The 19,790-nt window shown below is 42.1% G+C and overlaps 1 protein-coding gene across 1 annotated transcript; it reads right to left on the bottom strand.

Annotated features, from left to right (window-relative positions):
* Positions 1-2,370: 2,370 nt before the first annotated feature.
* ppfibp2a (PPFIA binding protein 2a) lies at positions 2,371-18,302 on the bottom strand. Its single transcript, XM_061068484.1, has 22 exons — positions 18,255-18,302; positions 16,602-16,688; positions 15,503-15,616; positions 13,735-13,866; positions 11,695-11,991; positions 11,246-11,338; positions 9,709-9,820; positions 8,845-8,906; positions 8,043-8,121; positions 7,762-7,880; positions 7,607-7,674; positions 7,461-7,521; positions 7,154-7,283; positions 6,186-6,327; positions 4,767-4,895; positions 4,378-4,528; positions 3,878-3,989; positions 3,663-3,751; positions 3,430-3,552; positions 2,981-3,106; positions 2,686-2,874; positions 2,371-2,592 (listed from the first exon to the last, which is right to left on the bottom strand). The coding sequence occupies exons 1-22, from the start codon at positions 18,300-18,302 to the stop codon at positions 2,371-2,373; spliced, it is 2,685 nt and encodes an 894-aa protein (XP_060924467.1).
* Between the last annotated feature and the right edge of the window lie 1,488 nt (positions 18,303-19,790).

Here is a 19,790-nt window from a genome sequence, read left to right as displayed (position 1 = left end):
CTGTTACTCTCATGGCCAATGCGCAAAACTCTAAATCTCTTATTTGAAACTGCATCAGCCTGAACTCATTCACATACACTTGTTACAATCTGTGCTGTTGAAAGTGTAATTCAAAATGTCCAACAGGCCTAACTCCTTTACAACAAACTAAATGCTAAGACAGTGTCACCTAATAGTAAACTTGAATGACAAACACATTAGCACAAAAAAAAGAAAATGTTATAATATTAAGACAAATAAGCTTTTTTCATAATTAAACATACAGTGGAGAACCTCACCCGAGTCGACTGTGAAGGTTCAGCGCTGGCTGTCTTTATGGCACAGGACAAATCCAAAGACAACACTGACATCTGCTGGTTTTACGAGGACCCATGTTTTCCTAAAGTTTGCTTTGTTTCATGTTTCTTAAACCTTTAATCTGCCTGTTGTCGTAAGGAACAGATATTTCCACTAACATTTGCAATAAAAATCACCCTCTTTTCATTCTGGACTTACGAACCCAATCCTGACTGTGTGCCTCTAATTTCCGTTTAAACATTGATCAATTGAGTCGTGTTACACACTTATCAGCAGGACTAATTTATTTATGAACCTGTCATTTGTAATCATTGATCAGGATGTTCTCCATTGGGGAGCTAATGATATGCGGAGGTAAAAGATTCCCTAATTATTGTGTTTGGTATAATTGAGGCTGTGTGCTTCCGCAGGAGGGTTCAGAGGGGAGCTGACTGCTGCCCTAGCTGCCACACCACCGCACACGCCTGCAGAATCTGAGTAGATTCATTAAGACTGCAACTGATGAATACCCTGATGATAGAGTGGGTCATCCTCCAGCCAGAAGGTCCTTGGTATGATTCCCAGTTTGAATTCTGAGTGCCCTTGTGCAAGATACCAGACCCCAAATTGTGGGTTTAAACTGAAAAAGAGCTCTGGGAAGAAGTGTATAATATATCTATGTAAATGGGGGATGTGACTTGTATTGTAAAATGCATTGTTACAAAAATGATTCCCCTGAAACTATGTTTGTCATTTACTTAAGATCCATATACAGAACATCATATTTATTTTTTGATTTGGTCTCTGAAGAATGAAAATATTTTAAATTTAAAGCTATTACATCCTTCCGATTATGCAGCACAATCGAATCACAGAACATTCTTCTGGAGTCAGCAACACTCAGTGGACGATGACTTCTATAACTGACGGACTCTGTATAAGCAGACAAAGCTACTCAACACAAATTATGTTATAGAGAAGTTGGCAGTGAATCACCTTTTTAATTTGATACACACAAACTGCTTAAATCAGCCGAACTTAAATCAAAGCTGTTGACGGGCTATTGACCAACCAAAGGATCATTGATTATTTGATGCATTAAATTTGATTAATTTTCAAATGTAAATTAATCCAAATTATTGAAGTAATTAGTGAAAGTCATGTCAGAAATATTAAAGCTGCTATTCCTGCTCCTCTACTTAAAAGAACTTGGGTTCTTGCATTGTATATATATTTCACCAGTAGTGGGCAGTGTTTTATCAACTATCCATTCAAACCCTAAGATTCATCTTCAGGAATCGATGTCAAAAGGCCTTGCACCCATATGTTCCCCACTTGCTTGCACCGCACACAATTATTCCCCTACTGTTGCTATAACAGGATATACAACATTAATGCTCAATTTTAATGATAAAAAATAAATACAGAAACTCTCAAACACATTTATTCAAGGGTTATGTATTAGAATTTTAAAAATCCAACAAGCTTAACTGTTGACCTGATATTATATTACTGCATATTCACAAGCATCTTATGAAACAAGTCAACTTTAGTGTAGGAGAATTGAAAGGTATATCAACAAGCCTTATTTGAATGTGCAGAGCAGTACCAGTAATGTACCATCAAAAGGATTTAACTTTCAAATGTGTTGTCACTCGTGAAGAAATGAGAAACAGAAAGACTTTAAGTAACAGATAAGAAACTGTAGAGTTAATCCAGATATTTAACAAAAACAGGTAATTGATATCATAACTAAATTTACACAAGATTAGATACAAAATTGTCGGTAAAATGCATCGTTTGAAAGCAAAAGTCAAAGCTTTGGAATCCGACTGTATAAGGAATGCAGAGAGCAGCTTTGATAGAACATTTCAGATCATGTCATTAATCATCATTGTAGGTGAACATTGTGCAAGCGACATCAGGTTAGAAAGACACAAACAATAGTCAAATCAACTGCTTCACACAGCATCTTTGCAGCCCATTCAGCAAATCATCACGTCAATCTCAGTTATCGAGTTCCTGCATTAGAATCTCCACTGGTTCACAGAAGTCACTTAGTGGGAGAGCAGTGCGTCCATGGATACTTTTAAATCATTGTTTGGGGCCATTAGCCTCAACCTTTATCCCAATCGGCTCCCGCCTCTCAGCCTGTCTTTCCAAGCTCGGGCTGAGGCCCCTGAGTGCTGCGGAGGACAGCCGGGAAACCCCATTCACTGTCAGCGCTCCGCTGTCTATTGGGCAGATGTAATCCGCTGAGTCATCAGGTTTTCTCTTTCTCAGGTGACTGAATTGGGTGAAGCCGAGCTTTCTTGGCTGAAAACACAAAGTTCAACCCATTAATAATTCATTTTAATTTGGTGCTGTAATAACCACAGGACAGTTTGACTCATAGATGTATTCATATACCTTCACTTTAGCAGTGGTGGTGAGAGGAACATGGCCTGTGGCATTGCCGTACTCTCTCTTCTCCTGCGTGGCCTGAAGCCCAACCAGGGCAGAGAAGGCCGTGGCAAGATGGCGCCGAAGCAACGTCTTCTGAGGTGGAATATTTAACAGCAGGGCCAATGTTTCAGCGCTGAAGCGCGGCTCCAAGATCTATGGAGGAGCAAGTTGAGAGCAACAAAGTTAGGTCTCCAGACATTAGAGCACTTAATGTCAATTTTCCCTGAGGAAAACCTGCACGGAAGTTAATAGCACTTACAATCAGACCTCCGTGAACGCCACTGCCCCTTAGGTTAGGAGCATACTCAGCTAGATCCACCGCTCTCAGCCACTCCATCACACGGTGGTTCGACCACTGCACCACCTCTGAGGGGCTGGGCTGTTTCTGCACAAAGTTGAAGATTACAATTGTCATTTGAAATCTCCTCATTCATAACCATTCTTTTAAATACACAGAATAAAGTTAAAACAGCAGTCGGACTCTGGCTATGATGTATGGGAGGAAACATGCTCTGTCGCCATCTTGTGGGCAACTGGTGTGATTACATCTGATCACCATGTATGAGCAGTGTCTCAGTTAAAAGTTTCCTTTCTCATTAATGAATTTAACACGCAACATTATCTCCACATTATGTGTCACAATTTGATGAACAAAATGTAGCACAACACAGCATCAGCTTCCACCTGCTCCTTTCCCTCTTATCTCACCTCCTCCCCTGGCCTGCGCCGCAGACAGTGGGGGTTGAACTTGTTGACGTGAAGGACATGAATGGCACACTTGATACTGAGATGATGAAGCTGGCTGGTGACCTTTAAACTCAAGAGGTCGTTCTGGGTGAACAGCAACAGAAAATCAGTCAACTAACAAATTCATAACATTGTTTTATGTGTTTTTTTAAATAATGCTAGACATTTGAATTAAACTATTTTCAGAATCTTACCACTGTGAGGTATTGTATCATTCGACCATCTACCCGGGCCTCATGGAATTGGTCTTTATACTGAGGCAAACCAATATCATCCAACCAGCCTGAAAGGGTTAAAAAAATAATAATCTGTAAAATTCACTAAAAGCATCATCACCTGTAACTGCTCTGTTAAAACACATTTCCTGGTTTTGAACCCTTTTCTTTTTCGTGATAAAAATATGTCTCACGTGTGACCCAGATGTAGTCCAGCTCCGACGACTTCTCTATAACTTTGGTGGTGAACGCCCTCAGAGCGAGCTGCAGCTTCTTCCTGTGCAGAGGATTCTTCACTCCCATCTCCTGGGGACAGAAAGGACTGTGACACTATCTGTGATTTACACAAACACACCATGCAATCTACTTTATCCTGATAAACAGCGACAGATTTAAATATACCAATTAATTTGATTTATATGCACATTTTAGCCTGAATTTCTAAATTTAAGATATTTAGTACTGTTTGGATTAAAGAGACATTTAATGTGCTGATTTATTATCTTTTATTTTTTTTTTATTTGCCTTTATTTAACCAGGTCAGTCCCGTTGAGATACAATGTCAACAAGACACACAGAAATCACATAACACAGATAAAATACATTTAAAAGAAAAAGATAAGGCGACAGGACTAAAGCTCCGGATTCACACCAAAACAAGAACAAGTGCGGTATGAAGCCGCTCCAATCTGACCTTCTCAAAGTCCTGAGGTGTAGCAGACAGCAGCGTCTGTCCACTTTCCACCCACTGTCTGGAGAGACTGACGTACTGGCCCAGTCCATAGTCCTCCAGCCAGCCACACACCTGCTCCTTGGTCCACTGGCTGAATGGAATATTCAGATCACTGACAGGGAAAGCAAAAGAACAAATTAGATGCTGAACTGGTTTATTGATTTGTTAAAATATTTTTAAATATTTACTAACAAAGCATGTATTTAACACAGTTTGTTCTGCTAACAGAAACCCTGTCACCTAATTGGTTGGTTGGGATGAGATGAGATGAGAAAGCAAACCCAGATTCTCATACTAAATGATAAAGAGTTATTTAGTACAAGTTGAGGAAGAGGCAGTCAGAGTTTTACCGTGTGGAGTCATAAGACTCAGGCGTCCTGGTGAGTCTGGGTCCAGCTGTAGCACGGAGACCCCCTCTTCTAAACTGACCAGCATCTGGATCTGCTGCCTGCAGCCCTCCAGACTGGGTTCTCCGAAGTCTGCATGGACAAGAATAAACTCTCTGAAGCTATGTTCTCTCTCACAGTGAAATGATCAAAAGACAGGTCTGATATATTCAGTAAACACACTTCTTACTATCTACTTAGATAAGAATCAATAATAACAGGGGAATAGTTTACTATGGTATATGATTAGGGTTGCAAAGGGGTGGAAAGTTTCCGGTAAATTTCCGGAAACTTTCCGGAAACTTTCCATGGGAACTTTAGCTCGGGAATATTGGGAATTTTGAAAAAAAAAAAATATACGCAAATTAAACGCTGAGCAATAAAAACATCATTCAAAACTCTATTTTAAAGATGTATGGAATGCAGCACACGCTGCACGTTGAATTTCAACCCTCCACTGTGCATTCTTCCATCACATGCACAGATAATTCCCAGCATCCTTCACTCTACAGCAGGGCTACTGAGGCCTGCTGTAGTGTGCAGGACTAGTCAGGTAAGTTTCAATGATATTACTGGGGAAAATATATTAGCATGCTGATTGAGGATTGTTCATCTGTTCATCTAGCCTATTTCCATTCATTTATCCATCAATTGTAAAATATGTTTACAGACGAATCCAATTGTTTGGCTAACTATTTATATCTCTGGCATTGCATTAGTGTTTTTTTACAAATTTTTTTCTCATCTTATTCTACAGAACAATGCCACATGCACTCTCTCATGTGTGGAGACATTTCACCCCATCCAATGTAGAAGGAAAGGCTGTGTACATTTGCAAATACTCTGCAAAGACCTATGTTAAGAATGACACAACGATGCAGAAGCATATAGTCAAGTGCCCAAAGTTTCCTCAGGGCTCAAATCAGCCTATGACAAAACAAAATGTTTATATTTATGTCTGTATATGACAAGGTAAATACAGTTAGTATAAATTACCCACAACATTTCCAGTTTATTCCTGTTAATTCCTGTTAATTCCCGTATATTCCCGTTAATTCCCGTATATTCCCGTTAATTCCCGTATATTCCCGTTAATTCCCGTGGAAAGTTTCCAACTTTGAATATTCCCGGAATTTTGCAACCCTATATATGATACATTTAATATTATTCAAAAAAAAGATGTATACATATTTCAAACCATAAACCTTAAGCTACAATAAGTACTATAGACAATTTAATAAATGTTAGACTGTATAAAGCATATAATTTAAACCTAATATTATTATCTGCCAGTTAAAGTACAGTCTATTGGTTGTCATCCTCTTGTCTATGTACATTATGTTGACATAATGTTGATGTATTCATCCGCTTCACCACACTCACTTTCCCCAGAGTCTCTTGAGGCTCCTGTTATTCTTCATGTATTCTGGTGAGCCCACAGCCCGTTGGCCAGGCTGCGAACTGGACCCAGATTGAACGGGGGAACTATTGCTTGACGTGCTGTCATCAGCTCTCTCCGACTTTCCTGTGAGAGGTTACAAACACAGTCGTCTTACTACTGAGCGGACGTTTCCTTAAATGTGCAGCAGAGGGCTGCTGAGATTTAAAAAGAAGATAATAGATGCATTTGAATAGTTAAATCGTAATAATTTGAGCACAGAAAAGCTCATTGTTATCCTGCCAAATAAACATTTCAGCAAAGACATATTTGAAAAGATTCGATCTGTCTAAGTTTGTAGTTTTGTCTACTTTTAAATAGTTGGAAACACAATCTGAATAAAAAACAGCCAAAAAAGCTAAACAGCACATTAAGAACTAAGCGGTGCGTGAGGTGGTCTGACTACACATGGTGATTTATTCAGGCAGCATAGGTTACAGACCATTGACTTCAGCAAATAATACACTTGTTAATGTCCCATGACAAAGAAGGGGATTACGCTAAAATGCACAAGGTGTGATCATTATGATATAAGCTGCCGTCAGTTCTTGTCTCTACTCTGAACTTGGCAGAGAATCAGGGTGGGGCTCCAGCTGAGGCCGGCCAGTGAAGCTGGGGAAGGGTGGAGCCGGGATGGATGTGGTCAATCACAGCAAGAGAGAGGGTGTGTTTGTGGAGAACATCCCATCATCCATCTGCTCTGTCAGGACACTCTACATTTAACTGTGATCAAAGGTGTAACGGGCGTCTGATCACAGGAAAGTGGTTTTCTTCAAATACGAATACCGCCCAACGCTCATGGGAAACGCTGCCCTCCAACTATTACAAAGAAAAAGTCTAATCCTATATCTGGGATTATTACTGTGCGCTATTAATCATGGAGCCTGAGTTAATATGTGTGGATTTACTGTACTTTGGCTGGAGTCTCCATCTTCGCTCCCATCCGGAGACCTTTGGCTCTGGGTTTCACTGCTGCTGCCTCCGATCCCGTTTTGCTCTGACAGGGAGGAATTCCCAGGCATCGTCTGACTTCTGGTGCCACTCTGGGCAAACCACACAAATATAGAAGTAGTAAATACAAATAATTACCAGGATCAACAAAGGCACTTTAATAATATGTACAAAAGAGGTTGTACAAATTAATAAATTGGAGTTGTGTCTCACATTCACTAAACCTACTTTAATAGCTTGCAGTTTATATTTGCACGATTGAATCTTACCTTTTCTGAAAGTCCATTTGTCAGGTCATTCATACTACTAGATAGAGCCGGTGGTTCTGTCCTGAGAAAATAAAAGCACAAATATCTCAGTAAAATAAAACAAAGAGACACTGAACTCAAACACTGATGAAAAGCTGCTTCACTACCTGTAGTCGCTGTCCTTCTGATCTGACAACAGGGACGTGTGACGGGAGGAAGAGCTGTTTGTGGAAACCTGTGAGGGGGAAACAAAAACAGTGAGATGATTTTCAAAAAACGCAAACAGCTAATTTTTTATTTAGACTTAAAATAGTCCACTCACCTCTGACTTCACATCTTCAGATTTTGCACTGGCAGAGTCCATATTCTTCAGCTGCTCCTCTTCCTCACTGCTACTTGAAGGAGTCCTCCCGTTCGGCGATGAACGGACAGCAGGTGGAGCTACAGTAACAAAGAGAACAAATGTGTTTTCATTTTCCTCCACTCAAGCAGTGGGGCACGTTTCTGTTGAAAAGTGCCCTGGCTTTCATTAAGCTGAAATGTTGCTGCTGAGATAATAGAAATATTCCGAGGCGAGGATAAAGGAGTGAATAAGCTGATTACCTTGCCTTGTGACGTGGGTGACCTCTCTGAATTGCCTGCACTGGTTCAGGAGCAGAGTGAGCTCCTCAATGCGCCGGTCCTACAGAGAACAGACCATAGGAGGTTCGAGGTCAACAGAACCCAATTAAGATGTTTATCTAAGGTTAGAAAGCACATGTGGACAATCTGCCTCACTCTGTTTCTGACTGATACGCTGCACAAAAACCCTTCTTCCACCATATGGCCTTTACATCAAAGTAGTGGGTTGGGAGGGGATTGACACAGGCCTGGCTGGAAATCTCAGTTGTGGTAACCAGCTGCATAGAGTGTATGAGTGTGTGTGTATATTTTTTTTTGAAGTGGCCCCGTGCCTGGTTTCGCCATGGTTCTCTCAACGCAGCTCAGTCCAAAATTAGGCTTGGCAGATCCTGGCCTACTTCAGTGTGGCTTTGCCTGAAATGGCTCGCCTTGGGGTGTGTGTGTATGTGTGTGTCCATGTGTGTGTCCGTGTGCGTCTTCACTAGCGAACCACATGTAGGGCCGTGTCTGTAAGTCTTTAAAGTCCACGCTCTGGGAGGGAGAATACAAAAGCCCCTCTGTACAAAAAATGGTAGCAGGGTGGTGCCTCAAAGAAATGACAACATCTAAAAACAGTTACCTTCTAACCTTCCAAACGGTGGTGATGATAGCGCTGCTATATACACGCCAGTAAGACATTTACATTGTCATAGACACAGGCTGCTCTATGCTGCTAAATCACCCACAGATGTTCTGAGGAGAAAGTGAAAGGACATGTTTTTGCTATAGAGTCCTGGTCAATTACCTTTTCATCGTTTGCAGCGACCAGTGATTTCATTCCAATTTTAAGCCTCTGCAGTTCCTGATCTGCAAAGAGAAACACCACAATGATTATTCAGCTCCTACTGTCATATGAAATTTAATTTGTGTCACATTTAACTACAATTGGTTATTTAGGAAAGAGGGAAAGGCAAAACATCTATGTGAGTGTTATCTGTCACTAGAGTGCCATCTAAACCATGTATTTTTTTATTCCCGAAACCTTGTTTAACCAGCAATCTTCATGTCAGCATATAAAGCCACTTCCTCTGTTACAAAGAAATTCACACAGGCAGCATTGCTGGTGACAGTGACAGTGATTATACGAAGCAAGTGCCCAAGAGCAGTTTTCATTCTTGACAGACAAAATTAGGAACAAAAAGGAGATTATGAGTTTAAGAATCCATGAAGACAACGAAGAAGCCAGAGGGAGGAGAGATGGAACATCAGGTAATTTTGGAAACCGGGCGGTGATTGTCAAATCTGCCCCAAAGAGCAGAGGGAAGATAACAGAATAAAGAGAAATGTCCGGAGAACAGAAATAAATCATTTATCAAAAAGAAGACATGGCCCTTGGGTTTTAAATGATTTTCATTATAAACTGTCCAGGCTTACATGTGGCGTTTAACCGCTTCCTGTAAATCTCCTCTAAGAGAGAGAGAGAGAGAGAGAGACGCATGATGAGACAGTTTATCAAGGGCCAGATTTTTCCCAACAGCTTTTATTACGAGTTAATGAATTCAATAGGAGTCATTATCTGTGTCATCTATCCGGGCAGGTAACTCTCCCAGTGAGGGGCTGTTGGTGGCAGGTTTGTGTGAGGGCTTGAAGCTGTGAATGCTTTGCTCACCTCTCTCTGAGCTCTCGGTGGTGAGAGATGGTCTGGCCAACAGCTGAGTGTGCAAGCTCTCGATCTCAGCGTTCTTACTGAGCAGAAGCTGCTGCAGGCTGCTGATCTCCGCCTGTAGGTGCCACACAACCAGGGAAGTTATAGCAGAGAGTTCCGCATACATGTGCCAGCACACTGCTGTTTAAACACGCACAGCTAAAAGCATTTTTTCACATTCACCTAAAACAAGACGTGCACCTGAATTTAAATTGCAGACGTGTGTGTGAGATCCACCAGCAACTTTATACATATACAACAGATCCAGAACAAAGTACACACATATCTCTCTGACTTTTAGAAAACCACAAAAATGAGGCCACTGTAGAGTTTATAGTTTGTTTTGAAGTAATTTACAGTGTAAGCAAAACAAACAGATGGTAATAATGTTCAGTTCAGGCTGACCCATTCACCAGCGTGTTTTGTCACTGGAGAGAAAATAAATGGAAGTGGAATAATAGAAAAACACTTTCTGCCTTGGTCACCACATCAAAACATAGATTTTTGAATACATAGAAGTGTTAAAAACAGAAGAATTAACATTAAAAAACTGTAAAAGGAAATAAACTCACTTGTAAAATATTTATTTTATTGCTCAGCTTTTGCCATATCAATATCTGTAGCCAATTAGTCGAGTGTGTATTAAGATGTTCTTAGCTTAAATTCAAACTTTTGTCTAACATTGTGTTACTGTCTGATACGGGAAAACAAACCAAGAATAACAAGGAAAATATTAGGATAAATATTGATTTGATAGAGAGGGATATATTGGATGCACATCTCAAAACTAAAAATAAAGAAATCCAGATGGTGGTTTGACTTTGATTTATGCAGAACTAACTAACACTGCACAACAAACCCAGTGGATTCCTTGGAAAGCCACCAAAATAATAAAGGTGCGTGGACGCTAATATTTAAAATAACAAATAGATTCCTCCCATTCCACCCTGAAGCAAATTCAGGCAACGCCTTGCAGACAGTTGCTAATAATAAATCAGCAAATGTATATTTTAATGGCAGATGAGTAACAACAATAACAACACAATGAATATATATCTGATTTAACCTAGTGCATGGACACAGACTGGAATAGTACTGAAAGGTAAAGAGCTACAAGAACTGAGATAGAGAAATTACAAAATATTTGCAGAGGTAAAGATGTTATCCTAAAAGAGGAGAATCAACTTGAAGAAGTCTAAGACGTTAATGCAGTGGGCTCATGTCAGAGTATACAAGTAGGATGTTAAAAAAAGAACTAAGCCATTATTAACTTTAGTTCTCTTTTAAAATAGAAGGTGAAATAGCTCACAGACGTCTTAAGAAAACACTCAGAAGGTGTCTGTGAGTGAGAGAGTGTGTGAAAGAAAATGACTCACTTAACTGGCTGGAACATCAGACTCGACAGCATTAAGGGAAGTTGAGTGGACAGTTAGCAGTGGAAATTGGGATTCGGTGTGTGTTTCAAAGTCTAGACACCATGAAAGTCAGAACTTTCTTTTACCTTGGTTAGTTTGAGTTTCTTCTCGTACTGTGACTTCTGGTCCTCCAGGTGCTCCACCTTGTCCTTGAGAACACGGAGCTCCTTCAGTAAACCCTAAAACACCACGCGAGAACAAAATGTTAATACAGCTGCAAGACTTTCATAAAACAGTTTCTCTCCAATAGCAGGATACAATGAACACGTGATGTTAGTTAGTGTGCACATTGCACAAAATATCACACAACATGAAAGCCACCTGCTGGTATTAGTCATGTCACACGCTGATGCTTAACAGATAAATATGACTAACTTTGTTGGTTTACCGAACAGATTGTAACCACGGTGACCTGTGCATTGAGGACATGTCGGGAATTCAACTTTCAATCGCACACCAAAGGATCACACCCAGTGCAGTGAGACAACCCATGCTCCACACAACATTAGAAGTCATGCTGGCGGGCTGTGCCTACACTTTCTTCTCCATAGTCGTACTGTTCCTCTGCATCTGAGCTACCCTCCTCCAGGCTGTGGGTGATCTCATCAGCCCCATCTGGATCCTCGTCCAGTTGGTGCATCACCCCGGAGGTTCTGTCACAGGACGACCCGGGGTTGCAGCCCCCCCCCTCAGCGGGCTCAGCGCAGCATGCCACGGCAGCGCCGCTGTCGGCCGGGATCTCCAAGGCCTTTTTCTCCTGGATCTTGCTATTGATCTCCTCCTGAAACCTGCACATCTGCTCCTGCAGCTCGCTAATGAAATTAACTACAGTCTGATGGATGCAGCGGGGGAGAAATCATTGAGAGAGATGTTTAGAAAGAGTAATGATGGGGAGTAGGTTTGTGTGTGTTCGTGCATCATTGCAGAAATGACCTTTCGGGATGCAGTTTTTTCCTCTCATGTCCTGACAATCTGACATTTTACATTGTGAGAAAGAGTCGATTTGGTCCCAAGTCAGAAAGTATCAATAGCCCAACCGCTATTAGAAACACAGATACTTGGCTGCTCCCATGTACAGACACCCAACAGCAGTTACTCTCATCTAGAAACACACGTTTTATTTTTGTACACGGGCCAGAACTATTCTTATGCTTTGACCATCAAGTCTATATTCAGTTTATGGGTCGTTTGCACTGGTAAACTGGTGGAGAGGTGAATTTTGTTTGCTGTCTTTTAGAGGTGATCTGTGCCCGCATGTTCCTCCAGAAAGAGAGTAAACACCAGCCAAGTTATGCTCGGACTGTGGACAGAGGAAGTCTCACTTGGGGTCTGGCACAGCGGATATGACAGATGATATGAAGAGCCCCCATGGCTAAATTTAACTATGCGCTTACTGGCTCCACAGCAAGGAGGCTTGCACATGTTGTGTGTGTGTGTGTGTGTGTGTGTGTGTGTGTGTGTGTGTGTGTGTGTCTGCGTGCAAATGAGTGCATACGTGTGGACATGTTTGTGTAGTAGAGGCAGCACGTGGAGGTAGTGTTGAAAGCAGATTTTTTTCTATTCTCCTTAAGTCCAAGCAGCTGTTCTGGAAGCTGGTTTTGTGCTCAAAGTTAATGCAGAAATACAGAAGAAGGATTGAATACACATCTACTAAACACACGTATGTGGTTTCTTCCTGCTTAGAAATACAAATCATATCCTAATAAAATACTAAATATACTTAATTAAAATATGCTCAGGTAGGAAGGGGGCTTTTTTTCCGAAGGGCCTTCTCACCCTGCCACCAACAACAAAATTCTCTGGGCTTAAGCCTACACACGCTCATATTTGACCCGCCATCCATCATGCCAGCTCCACTGTGCCTGAACCCTCTTAACCTGACGACACAAAGGCTCTTTGACCAGCAGTGTTTTGACAGTAACTACATACATTACGGTATCCTGTCTAGTAATAGTGCAGCTTTTCCTGCTTTGCCTTTTTTCTCCAATCCATATGGTCACTAAAAGCCCAGGAAGTCCGCTGGTAACCCAACACATTGGTCTTAAGCAAATACATGATTCAGTTTAAACGGACAAAAAAAAAATTTAAACCCCTCAGAGGATTTTTTTTCCTGTAGTCTTGTGCCCAGGAACAACAGAGCCAGGATTTTGGGTGAAATTTCCCTACATCCATCCAGAAAGTGTTTATGGTCTTCCATAAAATCAGCAGCTGACTTCAAGGTTAGATCCATCAGAACACAGGGCACGATCATTCCTGCAGAGTTAGGTTAAAATTTCCACGGACTGGAGCATAACAGAAGTGTTCCTGATGTTTTTAGCTAACTCATTTCCCTTTATAGCAGACCCCGGTGAAATTAACCAGAAGGCTATTTGGCCTTGGGCCTTTACGTTCATGTTAATAAAACTGCTGAACGATAATATGCAGTTTGACTACAAAATTATACTGAGAGAGGAATTATTGCGCAAGTAAATCCATGGAACTTGAACTTAAAAAAGGCAACCTTGTTTAATAAGTTCTTGACCCACAAAATAACCATCTGCACAGGGTGTCGATTAAAACTTTGTGACAGTCCTACCTCTGCTTTGTGCTGCCGTTCAGCCCCGTGGTTCGGTTTTCCCTCCATGTCTGCCAGCTTCAGTTTCAGGTAGGACACCTCCCCCATAAGACTCAGCTTCTGGTTCTCCAGTGACGTCCTATGCAGGAGCTCCTGTCATCGACAACATGCAGCCAGAGCATGAAGCAACTCAAAAACAAACGTAAACACAATATCCCTTCAGCGCTCAGTACTTACTGAACAAAGGCAACATTAGTTATGAGGCACAGCGAGTCCTGTAATGACCGTCCCACTGGTTTCAGACGCTGTTTGAGTGGCTAAATATACACAACCCATGACCACTATTTATAATGCATATTTCACAGCTCACTCAAAGTACACTGCAGAGGGGGGTGGGGGGTGGGGGAGTGAGAGAGGTGCCAAAAGCATGCGAAACATTCATCAAAAGAGCATTAGAATAACTCTGACAGGTGCATTTTCCTGTCAGGGTGCAAACCTTAGGCCAATCGAACCTGGTGCTGAAGGAGGCGTTGGGTCTGCACCACAGTTCTGCGACTGTCGCCCTTCAGTGGCCGCCAGCCTCCAGAGCTTTAAGCCCCGCACCGCAGGCAGATGTAGTAGTAATTTGGTTGATGTCAAGCAGGTGCCAAATCACTTAAAGTCCAGGAACGAGCTTCGCAGGAAGGCAAACAGTACATATGGATACGTCCATTTAAAACTCTGGCTTCGGAAAATAACTGGGCTCTCTCCTGGTGTGCACATGGAAAATATTAGAGCTTTGTCACCAGGAAGAGATTTACGGCTCAGGTCCAAAGCCTCATAATGACCATGCCTCCAAGAAACCAGCCTCGCCTGCCCTTTGATACCCTGCACACATAAAGCACGTAGAAGGAAGCGCTGAGCATGAAGCTTATGTCTCATCAGATTCGCTGATCAACATATTCCCGGCATTTTTGGAATGGAAATTCCAGCATTATAAGAATGAGATTAATTCATTCTGTGTAATACCTGGTTCATCTTACCCCAGTGCGTCTCTGAAGTAGAAGGAAGTGTATTATCCTCATTGAAACACTGGTGTAAGCATCTTGAAGTTTCAGGGGATGAAAGTTTCATTCACCCATTCCATTCAGAGTCCTTCGAACTGCTCAGCAAAGTCTCCGTTGTAGATTTGAAGTCAAAGGCAAACAACTGAATGTTGCAGACATACACTAGGAGCACCACCCCGGTTCTTTCTACCTCCCATCTCTCCACCTTTTTCAGTTCCTCCTTCCCTCTGTCTCGTCACTCTCTCTCTCTCTCTCTTTCTGTGTGTGTGTGTGTGTGTGTGTGTGTGTGTGTGTGTGTGTGTGTGTGTGTGTGTGTGTGTGTGTGTGTGTTTGTGTGTGTACGTGAGCATGCACGGGGTGTGTTGTGCTAAAGTTGCTGTAATCACCTGCCCAGACAGACTAGCCTGGCCCTGCATAAACCAGGCTTGCACTCTGAGGCTCTGTACCGGGATACGTCTGAGCATTTTAAATATTTCGGTTGTCAAGGTTATGTGCAGCCAAGTATACTGGAATCTCAGCGAGGAATTTCTTAGACACAGGAAGCAAAAATCTTCCTCAAGTTACAGCATATGAGCAAAAGAGTGGATCTGCAGAATGGAGCAACAATATTGATATAACAGCCCTGCATCATCTTGTGGTAAGAAGTCAGAGTTTCCTGACTAAGGTCCAGTAACACATCACACGCTTGGTTCTGAGAAAGTCCAGTTTAAGACTCAAATAGAGAAGGTCAGTAAGGTTCGTACCTGCTGCAGCATTTCCTCTGTGGAGTTGAGTTTGTGCCGATGCTCCACCAGAGAAATCTCTAGATCGCTGATCTTCGACCCCTGAGCTTCCACCTGGTCCGTCAGCACACTCACCTGTGTGCATGTGTGTGGGGACAGAGCGACAGCAGAGGTGAGGATCCTATTTCTTCATAAAACTTAATCATCACATTCTATCATATATTTGCAGCCTAGCTAAGATTTCTCTATTTCCACAGTTAGTCACAGAGCTCGTTCATTAATATCAGCTATTTTCATTTAATCTCTGCTGCACGTTTTTGTTTGAAATGTCCACATCTGTGCCAGAATAAATAGTTCAAACATTTCCTCTGAGAAGCAATGAATGACCCATTGTGCCTCGTTCTGCTCTTGCAACACTTCAGCGGCTCCAGCAGCGTCAGCAGAATGAATGATAAATGTAAATCTGCACAGAAACCATTAAGGTCATAGAAGAACTAATCACAGGCTAAATGGCAGGTTCGACCGGCCAACTGCAGCGGATCTTTCCGAAGGAATGTTTCATCTGAGGCCTGAAGAAACAAGTGGGGCACCTGCTCTCGCCCACACCTACACGCTGCAGCGAATGGTGGTGCTAGCCTCAACCTGTCTGAGATAAGCACTTGTTCAGCAGTCCTGAGGGCGGCACACACCTACACACGCTCATACGCAGACAAACGCTTCACACAAAACAAGACATACTGGTGTCGAAACTGCACCCAGTTTATAACCGTTGCTTCACTCATGCGATGGGAAAAAAACACGCAATTACCCAACGTTTACAACACAACACTCTGATCCACCTTTGCCCTTTCACCTTCCTCTCCTCGTCTCTTTCCTTTTACTGAAACGTGATATAGGCAGTGTTTAGAATCATTTCTTACAAGGAGCACAGTGTCATATGTCCTCTTTTATTTTTACTCATATCCAATGGAATTTATTCACGTTTATAAATGGATGTCCAGGCTTTTGGCTTTTGAGGTCACAACAATCTAACACAAACAGAGACAGACAGAGATTATAATGTTTTGTATTTAACAAGATGAACCCCAACAGAAAAAAGCAGAGGAGTGACTTTTCTTACCTGCAGAATTAGCGACTCTTTGTCTCCCTCCAGACGTAATAAGCGTTCCTGGTAGGACTCACTGCTGCTGTTTGAGTGCAGGTTTACCTTCAGAATAAAGGTCAGCTATTAAGTTCAGTAAGTACACCATTAATACAGAATAACCCAGTGGGTCAAATTTGGTCTCTCGGTCTCAAACTTCCTTGTGTGTCAGTCTGTAAAAGTTTAAAGGTCTTAGTCCAGCATTAAAAGTTGAATACAGCATTTTATACCCACTGATTAGTGGAAATAAAAATGTCCTGAGCTCGTCTGAGCTCCGAGCTGCCTGTGCAGTCAGAGATTGTTCAGAATCATCCGTGTGCAGGGGAAGGCAAAGTGCACCCGAGTGAGCTCAAATTTCTCAGAAATCCAGGCTTTCAACCACAATCATGGAAACATAATGTAGCCCAGCGTCCATCATCCTGAGGCAGCCAGCTCAAGCGGTTTGCAATAATTTCAAAATACCAGTAAGCCTTTAATAGACTCGTTGTGACAGGCCATGTGTTTAAATATTATAGTCACTGGGAAATAGAAAGGTTATTACGTATAGTTTTATTTTATTTTAAGTAACCTATAGGATTTGTGTCCAACACGAGTCCCTCCTCGAATCATTTGAAATTTTCCTTAGTTCACTATTTGGCTACAGTAGGTCTTGGATGAGATAAAGAGTTAACTTAGATATCGCTGTTAGTACGGTAATTGTCAGCTGTAGTGTGATAAACAACACTGTATTTGGATTTAAAATATTTTTTATAAATATTTACTTTGCATTACTGTACTCTCTTGCTACTTGAACAAAGCTACTGTTTATTATTAAACAATATCATGAAGAACTGTCACATGGCTGAAAATCCTGAAATCCTCCATTATCCCCTTCTTCTACTTGCTGACGTGTTATCGTCTCGAATTTGAATCATTGTTTCACCAATGATTATAAGGCATGTGCATGAAAAGGCTTCCTCTGTGGATTAGAGGCAACACAAATTCAAAGCTAATGGAGGCAGTCAGACCTAATGACTTCTTAATGGCAGCAAGATGCTGCGTGCTGTCCGAAGACACCCTCTAGATTCAAGTGGCAGGAAATGATCTCAGCTGACATGTGCATCCATTTATCATCCGCCTCAAACACTCTCACCTCACGACCAGCCTGACACACTTGTTGTGTGTTCAACAATTCACCACTGGTCAGCAGCAGTGACCTATTAACCTGGTGCAATGCTCAGACTAATCATTAAATCTGGGGATCGTGTCAAAACATTTTCTGCAGCAAGAGGAACTAACTTGTTTAGATCTCTCTTCAGTCAAACAGATAAATGTTCCCTTGAATCTTAATTTTTCTAAAACAAAAAGTGCATTAATTCTGTCTGAGCAATAAACACATCTTAATGTTTTCTAACGTGACCATTTCAGTCCACATCTGGCTGTGTGTGTGTTTCATATTCTGCAGCTAACTTCTTCAACTCAAAAACAAAACACGTCTTCCTCCTAAATTAGCTGCCATGGCAACTGTAATTACGCTGTACAGTAAAGGCAGCAATGCTCTGGGAGCAAAACAAACACACAAGATATTTTGTGCAGTCATGGATGCAGTGTGAGGGTATGAAGAGTGTCACATGCATGTGCAGAGTGTCTTACCTTTCTGAGCCAGGCAAAATGTTTGTAAAAATCAATATCATACTCCATTCTGCAGGCCCATCGTACAGTAGGTCTGACGCCTAATGTTAAATACGGACGGTGCAGTGTGCAGCTGCAAGGATGGATGAACAGAGACCAGATCCACAACAAGAGGCAAAATGATGTCTCATCACGGTGTTGCACTCTTTATCGTCCTCACTCCAACTCTGCTGCTTTTACAGACCCACCATACTGCAGTGGAGAGTGTGCAGAGAGGACCTCGGTCCGTGTGGTTTGGAGTCTGTGCTGCCTGAAACTTTTTAGAGCTGAGCCGAATAACTCAAACTCTGCCAGTTGGCTGTACTCTCTTTCTTTCTTCTCTTCACTTTTTTCTACCTCTTCCTACCTCCCCCTTTTTCTTTCTCCTGCTTTCCCTCTCAAGCCCACTTAAGCTGCTTCAGTCTTTACCACATCTCTGCATATTACTAATGCACCTCATGTTTGTTCATCTGCCCTCACTTTCTTTCCCCTGCACCTTGGTCTCTGAATGTCTCTCTCGCCCGCTCTCTCGCCCGCTCTCTCGCTCTGTCTGAAGTACCTCTCAGTCAGGCTGATTTTGTGGGGCTTCCTAAAGGGGCACAGGGGAGAGGAAACTTTCTGCAGCACATGCTTGTCAGATGTGGTGAAGAGCAATAAGTCAGTGAAGACGACGCCAAATGGGAGGAAGAGGCTGTGGAGGGGATGGGGAGTGTTAAGCTCACAATATATAATTTGAGTAGAGGTATAGTAGAAGAAGATAAACATGGTTGGTGGGTAAGTTGCACAAGACAACTGTAGAGGCACGGTAGTAATGCAAAGGTACAAGAATGAAGGAACTCAGGGAGCAGGAGTGTAAAAAAAAAGGGGGGTGTGACCGCTTGTACTTTAAACAGGAGCTCTGGATCTCATTACCGGAGCAGTTTGCAGAGGATCCAGCCTCCAGCTCTTTACTTCTTGCAGACAGGAAAAGGCCCTCCAGATGTTGATGACTAGAATCAGACATACACAACTATATTGTGCAATTTATAAAACCCATGAACTCTGTAGGAGCAAACCAACAGAGCCATTTCTTATATATGAGTATTTCAAGTATTATATATTGTTATAATGGTATAATACTGTCCCTGTCTGAATGCTGAAGGTTGTGTGATGAGCGTGAAGTGCTCACCTGGTCTCTCTCCAGCCACTTGAGTATAACATTTGCTGTATCAGTGGAGATGTGTTTCCTGAGTGAGACCTGTTCTTCTTCACTCCACTTTCCCTCCAGCTCGTCCCTGAGGGCCTCAGTCAGCTGAAGGGTCTTGAGGGTGGGGTCCACGGGTGGGGGAAGGGTTTTCTGCTGGGTACACTCTACGGACGGGTGATCCTGGCTCCCTAAATGCATACGAGCACCGAACAGCTCCTCACCGATTTTGCCTTTAGAGGAAAGAACAACAGGAAATCAAAAGTACTGCACAACAGACACAGAGACGTAACTCAGATTCATGGATTATTCAGCATCATAACTTCTTAGGCATC

The sequence above is a fragment of the Limanda limanda genome, chromosome 3 (genome assembly GCF_963576545.1).
Source record: "Limanda limanda chromosome 3, fLimLim1.1, whole genome shotgun sequence".
Taxonomy (NCBI): Eukaryota; Metazoa; Chordata; class Actinopteri; order Pleuronectiformes; family Pleuronectidae; genus Limanda; species Limanda limanda.
Note: the sequence above shows the minus strand (reverse complement) of the source record. Positions and strands in the feature narration are given on the sequence as shown.